A 13,430-nucleotide genomic window follows, 5' to 3' on the forward strand; every position below is an offset into this window, starting at 1 on the left:
TCCTGCTGCTTTATTTTGGTTTTGGAGGTTGTTTTGAATTAGTTGCAATTTACCTTTGTTCAGGCAGTGTGAATTGATTGCTTAAACGTGTCAGATCTTGTCTCTGCTGAGAAAAAAGTTATGATTCTTGTGGGTAGATCATCAACATGACTGACACTGTTTATTGTACTTCTGTTTTTAGAATAATATATAAATGCTCTATGTGTGACACTGTGTTTACTCTACAACCTTTGCTCTATCGCCACTTTGATCAGCACATTGAAAACCAGAAGGTGTCTGTTTTCAAGTGTCCAGACTGTTCTCTTCTGTATGCACAGAAACAGCTTATGATGGATCATATCAAGGTGTGTAGGCATCTCTTGTTTTATTCTTAGATACTATTTGTCATGCAGTGTATCATTTGGGAAAATACTGTTGAAAGGCTCACAATTCCAAGAAGGCTGCTGGATGAAATGTTAGTGGTTCCAAAAGAGTAATCTGTGAGTAACAATCACAAATGCTAAAATTGTACATTTTGTATAATCTTCAGCAGCTGCATTGTAACCACTTACTGAGTTTTTCAGTATGGATGTTGATTTTGATATAGCAGGAATACCTCAGTGTGTTGCATTCAGAACGTCGTCCAAATTATTATGGAGTTATTGAGGTAAGCTGGTCCAATCCTAGCAACTTTTGAGCCTTATTTAGAGCACTGAAGAATTATTCCAGTTGCTAGGAGCTGAGAAAGCTGAGTACGTGACCAAATCAAGTCTGTGATGTTCAGAACTTGCTGGTGGGAGCCAGTGCGTTTCTTGAATAGATGCAGAATGTGTGTGTGCATGCTTGCACACGCACTCACAGACACACATGAACACTTCCAGGAAAAGAAAAGAAACCTGAAGTGGATTTTTTCATCAATATCCCTATAACTGCATGAATGAATTTACTCGAGAAGATTTACTGTCATCCTTCAAATCATATTACTGAGAATCGGCAGCCCCCTGACTCTAACCTGTTAGCTGTACATTTACTACTGGCTGTGCTGAAATTTCTTATAACTTATTAGCAGGATCTGGTGCCTGGTAACTGCTGAAATTTTACTATGTAAACAGTAAAATTTATAGTAGTGAAAAGTAAAACATCTTTCTTGTCTACTGAAGCTATCACTTTGTGTTTTAGCCTCAACTATGTTACTTTTAATCCCCAGAAATCACTGAAGTTGTGAAGAAAACAAGATCAGAAGTCTTGGAGAGATAGTTCTCTTTACAACCAGTTTTAAACTTGAGTTGGAGATAGGGAAGGGCTGACCCAAGGTTCAGAAGCACACTGACTGTGGTTTTTTTTGACTCTGAACCAGTTTGTGTTTACTGTAAGAATCGCCTTTGACCTATGCCAGAAAAGTACCATTACATGTGCACATACCTCCTTCTAAAGCACAGTGTTAGGGCATGATCTGACCACAGTTAGAGCCAGGAGCTATTCTTATGGGCTGGGGCTGCTCAGCACCTTACTCTAGAGTTACTCTTTTACTTTGGATTTGGGTGCTTATAACTCTTCTGGCTACAGTTTTCCATGCCAGAATTTGTACTGATGAACATGTTTCACTATAAATGATCCAGACCTGAGAACAGGTCTAGAACATTAGAACGTAGGCATTCAGTGACAGTGTTACTGCTTTTATTCAGAGTCGCTCATGCTTCACATTTAGGAGGTGTGTATAGTAGTACGAGCAGCAGCCATGAAGGGTAAGTTGGACTTAAGGAGCAAAGAAAAAGGAAGAAACGGTACAGATAAAAGCAGAAAAGAAAACAGAGGGGAAGACTGCTAGATGGGGGCAGAGCTCAGCCCAGCTGCATTTGGTATGGCTAGACATAAACCAGAAAGGCAGAGACCATGTGCATGAAAATAGAATGGAGAAGGACAGAAAGAGACTCTGAAGGTGGTTGTTTAAAGCTACCAAAAAATATATATATCTAGAATATATATATATATATAGAATTATTACTGCTATTGAGAATGTGTCTTGTTGACAAAAAGTCTATCTTGTTTTCCTCTGATGGCTCACAGGAAGAAAATGTCTAACAGCTGATGAGAGCAGGGAGCAGAGTTCTGGACTGGAGGTGTAACATGCTCGGTTCTGCTGATGATAATCACAGAGACCACTGTTATACATTACTGCTTTTGTTGTTAGTTTTTTTTTTTTAATTAGGAAGTTAAATTTTCAGGTATTGTATTTAAAAGTCATAGAAAATTGAGCACCAACATCTTACATGCTGGCATGGAATCTCCAGGTACGTCTTCAGTTGAGTGAAGTTAAAGGAGTATTTAATTACAAAAATCCTGAAGCTGCAGGACACCCTGCCCACCCCGTGCTCATCCACCAGGTCCTCATGCAATAGGGTACTCCAGGCAACCTCTTCTTTGCACAGTTTGTTTTTGCTCCCAGCACTGTCAGTCAGTTCAGTCCACTTGGCTTTTTAATAATGTTTCAGCTTTTAAAAGTACTGGCTTTCTTTTCCAAGCAACTACTCAGTAGAAGAATATGTTCTGCAGGTCAGGTTGACATTTGCAGTTGAACCAGCAAGCAGTCCCATGAGCCACATTATTTTACAAAAGAGCTCAGTACTGAAGCTGAGGAGGAGCAGATACTGGAGGAGCAGATTGGTATTCTTACAGTCTCAGAATCCAGATCGTGTTAGTTGCTTTTTGAAGTTGCCTGCATGTTTAAGGTAGCCAGACACATCAACCAAGGTAGTTATAATGCAGATGAGTATGTGAGGTGATGAGAGTGCTGCCACTGTAAATGGCAATGGAAATGTAAATGGGATGGGAAGGAGCCCTTGCTAATGGGTCCATGCTCAGCAATAGATTCACTCTAGGTTGCAGTCATCTGTCTTGGCCCAGAACACTGCTGACTGCTTCCTGTTGTGTCCACGTTCATGTCTGAAATTCAGGCACACAGCTGAATCCCAGGGGCTTCCTCCAGGAGTTGTCTGCTTTGTAGGCTCAGGGATTGTGGTGCCATGTGGCCCCAGCTCCAGAAACTGGGAGAGGGGAAGTGGAAGATTTCTTCTCATCTTACAAGGTAGTTATCGAATCTTAGATTCTAGAATTAATTGTTGAAGGGAGTGTCACATCATGAGAGCTGCAAGGTGCTGAGCAGCTTCTTGGCTGTCCCCTCCAGCCCTGCACACCCTGGGTTCCAAGGACTGTTAGCAGTGTGTAGCCCTGAGCCCTCAGAACCTCAGCATGCAGTGAGACAGAGGTAGCACAGGCTTATCATAAAACAATAACGTATCTTAAAAAACATCATTGCCTGATCTTTCCAGAGTTGCCTTTTCTTGTCCTATTTACCAATGCTCTAAAACGAAACTTGTCAGTAAAAACCCTGCCTTCTTGGAAATCTCAATTTAGACACATAGTTTGAAATGAGGATTTTAATTGGCTACGCTAGGTAAGTAAAGCAAGAGACTGAGTATAACCTAATGCATTCACTGAGCCCTTTTTTCTCCTTGTTCAACAGCAGCTAAGCCTTCACAGTCTCACTTTTTGGTGAACTGCTCTTTAGCTGTGGCTGGCATCTGTCAGTGTTGCTGGCTAGTGTCTGCTCATGCTACACTTTACCTTCATTTAGTCATTGTTTTTTTAAGTTAGGAATGTGATCTGATAAGAGTATGACAAAGCAGATAAACGCTTTTGATTCAGAGGGCATTCAGCATTTTAATACAATCGTATACACCTGCGTTAATTGCTGACCTTTTTATTTTATTGTAGTCAATGCATGGAACTTTGAAAAGTGTTGAAGGGCCACCAAACCTGGGGATAAATTTACCTCTGAGTACGAAACCCACAAATCAGAACTCAGCCAGCCACAATAAAGAGGACACAAAATCCATCAACGGAACAGAAAAATTAGAGAAGAAATCTCCTTCTCCTTTAAAGAAAGGAGAGCCTAGAAAAGTCAGCAGTCGTGGCTGGACGTGTTGGGATTGCGATAGGTTCTTCACTCAGAGAGACGTTTACATCTCCCACATGAGGAAAGAACATGGAAAGGTAAATGAATATTTAATTACAAGAATGTGACTTAGGCCTAAAACATGAAGTTATGTTATTGTTTGTTTTTTTCTTAATGCAGTCGTGCTTTTGCAGATAATTAAGTTCCATCATTATTATTCTTTGTTCTTACATGTATTTCATCTGTCTCTTTTGCTGATTATTTTTTGTCAGTTTCTGCATAGTTCTTTTTGAGAAAACCCAGATACTCAGTTAACTGTGGACTTGTTCATCCATTAGCAAAATTTCTTCAGGACGGAAAGAATGAAAGATATTCCAGTATTTCTTCCAAGTTATCTCCTCTGATCCAGGTTCTTTCTTTTTCCTTTGTGCCCTCACCATCCCCCCATCTTGAAAATTCATTAGCTGTTAAAATCAGAGACTGGAGTCTTGTTTTATTGGTCCAGCGAGCACCAACCTGCATTTCATTTTAAAGGTATACTCACTGCAAGATGAAGTCATTGCTCTGCTCTTACACCTGCAGATTCGGTCAACAAGGCAGCTGAATTAACAAGGTGAAATTTGTACTGAAAGCAGCAAGGTGTGAGATAATGTACTCAAAGTTGATTGAAAGTGAAACGTGGAAATGCTGTGTCCTCAGGTCAGCAGAAGGACAGCTGGGCGTCCTTGCTGCATCCCAGAGCTTTTCCAATTAAATGAAAATGACTGACAGGTGGGCAGTAGTGAAACTGAACAGTTTTCCTCTGCTACTGCTTGTAGGGAAGCGAGCTATGAAATTGACTTTTAAAATATAGCTAAAAAGGAAAAAGAGTAGTGATAAATACAACACACAGCTGACTCAGACTCCTCCTTCCTTCTGTGCTTCACAGTTGAGAAAATTATCCTGATAGGTGTCCAGCCTCCTTTCTTCTCCATATAGGTGCAGGGAGATTGATAGAGTTAGAGCATAAAATATACTAGCTCCGTGTCCTTTTCAACAGTCTCTTTTAATTAGTCTCTTTAATCATCTGTCTTCTAGGGAGTGTGGCATCTTGCGAATCGTCAGATGTGCCTTAAACAGTGGTAGGTCTTATAAAAACAGAACAGAATTAAAAGTATGCAAAATCTGTGTATTTTCCAAAATTAGAGGGTTACCTCTCTTGAGCCAGGTAAGAAGCAAAAATAATATCTCAAGGTTGAGCAGAGGTACGTTGTCATAGAGAGGCTTCAAAAGGCAAATAATTATTTGTGGAAGTTGGTTAGAATGCAGATGTTTAGCACAGAAGAGTAGAGTAGAGTCTCCTCAGATTTTGAGGTGTGCTTTTAGTGTTTTCACAAGCCATTGACCTGTAGGTTCCCAAACTAGAATTCTCCCTCAACTGTTTTTCTGGAGAGGGTAAGCAGGAGGCTCCTCCATAAAAGAGTTTGGAATACTCAATTCGCAATCCTGTTCTAAACTTACACTTTCCTTGACTTCCAACTGAGGTGTCTGATGGCAGATAAATACATAGATGATGTTCACAAACATTTTTACAGCCTGATAAAAACTGATAAAGTAATACCTGAGTATGAGTTGTGTAATACCTGAGATGAGTTGTGTAGGTGGCAGGAATGCTTTGCATGAGGTCACTCAAGTGCATGAGTATTACAGCAGTGAGAGCAAAGTGCTTATTGTCAGCCAGACGTGGCCAATAGAGGAAGGTGAATGGTCCATTCCTTTATTTCAGTCTTGGGTTGTTTTTACTGCCATAGCAGTGGCTGTGCCTCCCTGTTACCTTGCCTACTTTAGTGCCAAAACTGTTGTGTCCGGCTGGAGCCAGGAGGCAGTAATCCAAGTCCAGATGAGCCAAGACTAGGAGTCTCAAAGGCTGAAGGTTGTACAGAAGGGGAAGATAACAGGAGCTGTTCCTTCAGTCAGAATCCAGGGCTGAAGGAAAATGAGCACGTGGGAATGAAGAGCTGATTCCACAGAGCCTGGACCAAGTTGCATCAGGGCAGCTTCAGCCTGGTGTGGTGGAGCAGCCTGGAGCAGCATGATTTTGATTCACAGAATTACATTTTCTTTCACCTGGTTCTTCTTGGCAGCCTGAGGGCATGAAGGTCAAACAGACAGCTCTGTTTGGTTTCTCCTCATGCTTTAGAAGCCCGATTTTGCATTTCCGCCTACTGAAGTCATGGAGGAATTAGTGTGAATTGCTTTGATTTCAGGCCCAGCAGATCTGTTTGTGACACTTCTGCTATGAGGTGCTTGTAAAGAAACTCCATGCAATGTGCTGCTGTCCCTGCAGTGTCACAATGAGTGAATGACTTATTGCTGATCCCCTAATACTTGTACAGTCACAGCTCAGTTTTCTCTTAAAATCGGTCCTTCAGGAGCATGTAAAATACTGATCAATCCTGTTTTTCCAGTTAGTACAAGTATTAATTCATCAATGCTTTTACTGGCAAACATAAATATCTGCAGGACCAGATACACCTAGATTTTACACTGATGCAGTTCTTAAAACCAAAGCACAGCGATGCAGACTCCCCACTCCCCGTGCGAATGAGCTGGAAAATCACATCCAGTGTAATGAAACCCACATCCAAGTGGCAGAAGGCATGTAAGATAAGGTTAGTACCATATTGATAATGCTTTCTGATAATAACTTCAAATATATCTTCCTCCGTCTCGTGTTTAATGAGAATGTGCATGTAACCTCAGGAACAGCCCTTATTATGAAATACCAGACAATCACAGCACTCAAAAACTGGCCAGGGGGGTCAATTCATTGCTTATATTTGTTTACTTATATTTTATCCGTATTAAATGTCTCCTTGGTAAATGGGAGGCAGATGTAGATTAAAGTGAATAGATACCACTTGCAGAGATGAGTGCTGAAAGAGCAGTTGCCACTCTTCTTCCAGACCTCTCGAAACTGTCATTGATTTTAGCTTTTAAAATGATTGCATTCAAAACATACTTGTTACAGATGCATTTTATTATAGAGACTAAAAATGAGCATAAAATGAAGGAATATGTGAAGTAGGTCTGATAAATCATGGCATTAATTTGTAGTCCACTTTTCTCAGAAATACTAGGTAAGTATTATTTGCTCTAAAATTACCTGTGTAGAATGTGCATTAAAAACTTTAATTAAGCAATTTGTGAGCTATTACAGAACGCATTGTCATGTAAGGTACTTGAAAGTAATTAGTTTCAAACTCTTCATTGCTGCTGCTGCAGGTTTGCAGTGAAGATGTGGAGCTGTAACCCCCTTTTAGCTGATCCCAGACCAAATTATTCAGACATAGAAGAGGTACAGCCACATGTGTCCTCTTTGGGCAGATTCCTGACAGCGTTGGGAAGCAGTGGCAGCTATACACATTCACATTTTCTGTATCCTCTTCCTGAGCTGGCTGAAGGCTAGCCAGATACTGGAAGGTTTGTAGCCCCCATGGTGTGATTCTACTTAAATGCTGTTTCTGAAAAAGAAAACTGATTATCCCAGACAAAGGGTGGTACTAACACAGCTGTGCAGCTCCTGCCTTGAAGCTGAATCTGGTGCATCTCAGCCCGGTACACATATGCTGAGCTTCCTAGGACTTCTCCATCCGTGCCTTTCCAAGAAAAGACAGATGTTTTGTAAGCAGGAATTGCTTTACCAATTCCAACTGGCAGTTCAACTAATTTAACATCCTCTTGTTCCTGTAGCTAAGGACAAGATGCTGTGCAACAGCTCCTGCAGCACCTAATTACAGAATAATTGACCCACAGGGAAAGCTGCGTCGTAAAGATCATCAGTCAGGTTTCTGTATGGATTGAGGACAGGTTTTTCTAAGTTAATGGAACTGCAGTTCGGTTCCACTGAATTCCAGTGGAAGCTGATAGCATATCTAGTCTCTTCCACTGCTTTATGCTAGCCTATTAGCAAGTGTCAAGGTTCATTTAAATTAACCATTTTTGTTTCATGGAGTGCTGAATGGGAGCAACCTGACGACCTGCTTTGTGTTTGATAATGTTTTAGAGCTCTACCAGCATGCATGTAAGAGCTTGAGCAGTTGCTACAGCACCACCAGCTTTGTTGGTCTTCCTGTCCACCTGAAATCTGGTTTATTTCACCTGTTCTGTTTAAAATACTAAATACTTTTTACCTATACCCTAAACTATCATGGCTGATTGCTACGTCGTCGGGCTATTTATCTGTGCTCATCTCTGCAGTGTTTTTAAGTGGGATGTTGTCACTCTGTAAGAAGTTGTGGTGGTTGTTCACCATCCTAAGGCATTTCATGAGAGTGTGGTGTAATGCCCATATCTTCGCACATACAACATTCAGATTTTTGGTTAAAAGAAAATGAAAGAAAAATATATCCTTATCAGGACTGCATGTCATGTGTTTGTGAATAAAAAAAAAATATATTTATTCTAGTTGCTATCCCAGTCACAGCATTTGCTTTTCCTGCACACACCACGTGATGATTCCCCATATTCTCCTGCCTTTATCCCATGGTTATTCCTCAGCAGTAAATTTGGTCTGGCTTACCTGAGGAAGCAGCCTGTCCATCTTAAAGCACAAGAATTACTGTTATGATATTGCCTCTCCTTCATAACATGCTTTCACATTTTGTTTTAGGCTTTTATAAATTCATTCCAGCGCACTGCAGGCATAAGCATACTGCAAAACCGTGTTGCAAAACGTACTGATTAATGCATTAGTGTTAATGACTATGCACTGTGTGTACATACTTTAAGAATTTCAGAGAAAAACGTTTTGATTCTTTTTTTTTTCTTAATTGGCCTTTTAAACTCAAAAAGAAAGTAATCTAATTTGAGGAACATTGTGCTTCTAAGGGCATTATGTAGAGGACTGTCCCTAGTATGATAACCATATCTTGTTTCCTAGTGGGATTCCTCCCATTTGCATCAGCGACCTTTCAGAAATCCTTTTCTTTCCTTCCCCCACGTTCTCTGTGATTTTGGTCTTGATAGCAAAAGAAGTCTCATCTCCATCAGCATTTCAGTGTGATTTGAGCCATTTATTATTTAGGATTGGAAATTTTTTTTCTTTTTAATTATTATTATTAGTTTAGATTAGGCACCAGAGAATGACTTGTATCACATTAAAATTTTCGTGTGAATTCTTGTCTTTCTCCATTGTGTAGGAATCTGTTGTTTCCTCAGAAGCTGAGAATAAGTAAGCCAGACCCTTAACATTCTTCTGCAAAGAAAAGCTTTGGTATTGAATACTTAGGAATGCAGGGACGAATCTTGTATGGATTCTGTAGAGGAGTCAAGTAGGGTCCAATTCCAAGCATTGATCCAAATCATTTGTTCAGTGGCTTCAGCTGGAATGGCAGAATGACATTACACTGTTTGCTTTTTTCAGTTTGAAGGAGAGCTCTGATCTCTGCTGGAGCAGGAAAAGGCAATCTGGGAATATGGTGGTTTTTTTTCTCCTAGGTAACTGGACTGATTGCATGAGACTGTCCATTCCTGCAGTTCTCCCTGGGCAGCAGGCAGAGCTCTTCCTCAGTGTAGAATGCTTGCAGTCTGGGTGCAAGCGACCAGAATTTCTTACAGGAGATTCCAATGAAATCCATTTCTTCTTCAGACTCTGCACACCCTGACTCTGGCAGGAGTGGTTGTGCAGAATGCTGAGTGTTGGGCTCTGGCCCCAGCTGGATTGTTGAAAGTAATCTGAGAAAGTCTTAAATGAGAACAGTTTGGTAACAGTTTGGTTTTAACTTTCAAGATGTTGTGTTGATTTGTTTACCAGAACTGTAGAAAATTACAGATAGGAGCTTGAAAAATCTATGTAATTGTAGAAGGCAGGAGATTTGATTAGGAATATTTTAGTTTCCTTGCTGCAGCTACTGATAAGACAAGCCAGTCAGGAACAGAAACAGGATTGAGTTCTAAGATTGTGATGTGCTAATTAGACCTAAAGCATAGGTCTGTGTCATTTGCTCTTGGGGCTTTTATAGTTCACAATTTGGAGACATTATTTCTTCAGATACTAGAGCTCCCGTGACTTGTGTTCAGCTGGAGTGGCATAGATGGAGACTGCTCCATCCTTTTTACCTCCCTTCCTTTTCTTTCTCCTTCCACATAACAAACAGTGATATAAAACACATAGAATTCCCCAAACACGTGTTCCTCAGGTCGGCATCAGGCTGTATCTCGCATTTCTTTGTGACTTTTCTGATCCTTGTTGGCACATCGGTATTCATGATGATTTGCTTTGGTCCTTTTCACCCCTCGTCTTATGGGTGATGGAAACCTCTTGGTCAGCAGCTTCAGAAGTTTTTAGGCAGTGGGAAAGGAAAGGTGACTTTATTGTGAAAGCACATCTCTGCTCATTCTGCCTCTGCCAATCCAGAAGTTGCCCCTGATCTCCCATACCTCTTTGATGGAAGAGCTTCACTTCGCCCACAATCTGTGGTTTGTTTGCAGTCTCTGGTAGTGTGTGCTGGCCACACTGCTTTGAAAGAGATGTAGTTTGCTTGACCAAAGTGACAGACACTGGTCAGTACATTTCTTTCCTATGATTGAAGGTTTTGGCACACAGACTACTTTACCTAGCTTTTCTTTTTTTAATTTATTAATGGGTTTTTCTTCTTCTTTTAAAGCAAATGAAGAAACACCCTTGTCGCCAGTGTGACAAATCATTCAGTTCATCACATAGTTTATGTCGTCACAACCGTATCAAGCACAAAGGCATTAGGAAGGTTTATACATGCTCGTAAGTACTGCTTCTATTTTATTTTTCAGAGATACTAGGGACAGAGTATAAACCAACAATAAACGTTGTGAATTGAATCTTTTTTCTTCAGGCACTGAGGTTAGGATGGCTTACTCTGGAGGTTAGAGTAAGCCATCCTAACCTCAGTCTCATGGACTGGCTCCAAGAAGATAAAGAATATGGACTTGAGTGCAGAATTAAGACTCCTTTGGAGCTAGCATTCATCCTTCATGGAAAGCGATTGTTTTCTTGCTCAAATTTAGTTAGGGAGAACTTGACAAAGTGTTTAATTGAATGTACAGTTTAATTACTATTACTATTAATTACTATTACTCTATTAATAGAGGTACAAGAAACAAACTCATGTGCTCCTGGCTTTTTCTAAGCCACGCTTCGTTGTGTGTCCCAATGCTCCTGCTTTGGGTATTGTCCTTCAGAGAACTTTTCTCTCATTCGCTGTGAATACAAGCTGCTCAAACACTTGTAGTTTTGTTTTTAATTGTTCTCCCGTTCTGATAATACTTGTGCAATTGGTCGGAAGAGTCCTGTCTTCAATATTATTGTTAGTAGATTGGACTTGTCTGTGCTTATCTACTGGCTCTGTTCACATTCTTCAGAGTAGTACATCTCTTTCTGAGCATGACATTTGGACCTCTGCATGCCTGCTCTGTGTCTATACAGGCACTGCCCAGACTCAAGACGTACCTTTACCAAACGGCTGATGCTGGAAAAACATATTCAGTTGATGCACGGCATTAAAGACCCTGATGTCAAAGAAATGACTGAATCAGCTAATATGGAAGAAAGGGAAGTAAAAGAAGATGTAAAGGTAATCAGTTAGAAGATTCATTCAGTCACTGAGGTTTTGTGGGGATACATTCAGTGTCTTTAAACAGATATTTTGATCCCGTAAAATTCTGCTTTTCAAAGCTTTTGCAGCTAAGTCTTCTCATAGCTGTAGAGAAGCTGCAGGTTGCACAGAAGCATGGTGAGCTTATCCCAAATGCCCAGCCTTGAGCTTGTTTGACAAACCACAGTCACTGCGTATTTATGCTTACAAAAATAGTATTTACGACTTTTTTTTAGGTTCCTAGCCCAAAGCGTAAACTGGAAGAACCTGTCCTGGAATTCAGGCCTCCACGAGGTGCAATCACTCAGCCACTGAAGAAGCTAAAAATCAATGTTTTTAAGGTTCACAAGTGTGCTGTCTGCGGCTTCACAACAGAAAATCTCCTCCAGTTTCACGAACATATTCCTCAGCATAAATCTGATGGCTCTTCGTACCAGTGCAGGGAGTGTGGACTCTGCTACACATCTCACGTGTCTCTCTCCAGGCACCTCTTCATTGTACACAAGCTGAAGGAGCCGCAGCCAGTATCAAAGCAGAACGGGTCTGGGGAAGATAATCAGCAAGAGAACAAACCCAACCACGAGGACGAACCGACCAACAGCGTGGTGTCGGACAGGAGATGCAAAGTGTGTGCAAAGACTTTTGAAACTGAAGCGGCCTTAAATACTCACATGAGAACACATGGCATGGCCTTCATCAAGTCAAAAAGGATGAGCATGGCTGAAAAGTGATCAGATCATTGGGACATGGGAATCTCTCTCCACATTGGATTACTAATGACATTTTTGTTACAGAAAGTTCAAGGTATAATAGTGTTAACAGTACTGTTCAGGCTGTTGCAATATATTCTGCATAACGATGTCCCCTTCGCCTCATTGTCTGTACCCTCGAGACCATTGAAGCAGTATTTGAGTTGAAAAGAGTTTGTATATATTTAAACTAATAACTTTTATACTCTTTGTTACGTGTTTGTATTGGTATCTAGTGGAAATTTTTGTTCTGTTTTGTTTTGTTTCTGTTTTTTGTAGTGAGTTTCTCTAAAACAGAGTTCTTAATGCTGGGTCAGTTTCCTGGGGTCTCTTAAACCGTTTCTTATGTGAATGCTTCTGACAGAAGGTTTAGCACAGCAGAAGGCAGTGCCTGGAGGGAAAAAGCAAGGAAGCCAAGGGGATATGCCACATCCTGCAGGACTCTGAATGGTTCTGCACGTGGCAGGCAGCTTTCAGACTTTCTCTCCAAAAAAAGTATCTCTGCATATGTAAAATGCAGTGCTGGTTGAGGTGCCGACACCAGAACAGGTGCAGACACCCCAGGGTGATCACGTACTTCTGACAAGTGTAATTGCACAAGTATATATATATCATGAAGTAATTTGTAGCCATCAGGTGCTTGTGGTCAAAGCTCTGATAGTTATAAAAGGGCTGGCTGCTCTGGATTAAACAAGTAAGATGTAATTAGAGGCATAGATTTATCATTATAATGTTTTGGGGTTGTTTTTTTCTTTTTTTTTGGTCATGTAATTTATTAAACATATAGAAACAATTACACAGCATTAAGTATTTTCCTTTATCTCTGGTTATGAAAATAGCCAACCCTTGTTGCTGGGGTTGGCATTTCCCAGCTCTGTTTGCTAATGCCAAATGTTCCAGGGCTCAGTGTTCAACCACAGCCGTCGAGGAGCAAACACACCACACCAGCCCATGTGGGTACGACTGGCACTTCACCTTTAGCACGGACCTCACGGAGCTTCAAAGTGCATCCAACATCACTGGTGAGCTTTCACCAGGTACAGAAAGGTACCGCGCTGTCCCTTTCCTATATGGTTCTCTGTGAGATTTATATTTTTGTTTTCTTTTTGCATTTTATACCTTGTATGTATCCCTAGA

General features: G+C 40.8%; 1 protein-coding gene across 1 annotated transcript in view; it reads left to right on the top strand.

Annotated features, from left to right (window-relative positions):
- Positions 1–13,424, top strand: part of ZNF532 (zinc finger protein 532) — a 40,276-nt gene extending 26,852 nt beyond the window's left edge. The window contains 4 exon segments of the mRNA XM_031557177.1: positions 3,754–4,032; positions 10,582–10,694; positions 11,376–11,523; positions 11,781–13,424. Of these exon segments, the coding sequence (XP_031413037.1) occupies positions 3,754–4,032; positions 10,582–10,694; positions 11,376–11,523; positions 11,781–12,275 (1,035 nt within the window). The 3' untranslated portion in view covers positions 12,276–13,424.
- The last annotated feature ends 6 nt before the right edge of the window (positions 13,425–13,430 follow it).

Source organism: Meleagris gallopavo, chromosome Z (assembly GCF_000146605.3).
Source record: "Meleagris gallopavo isolate NT-WF06-2002-E0010 breed Aviagen turkey brand Nicholas breeding stock chromosome Z, Turkey_5.1, whole genome shotgun sequence".
Taxonomy (NCBI): Eukaryota; Metazoa; Chordata; class Aves; order Galliformes; family Phasianidae; genus Meleagris; species Meleagris gallopavo.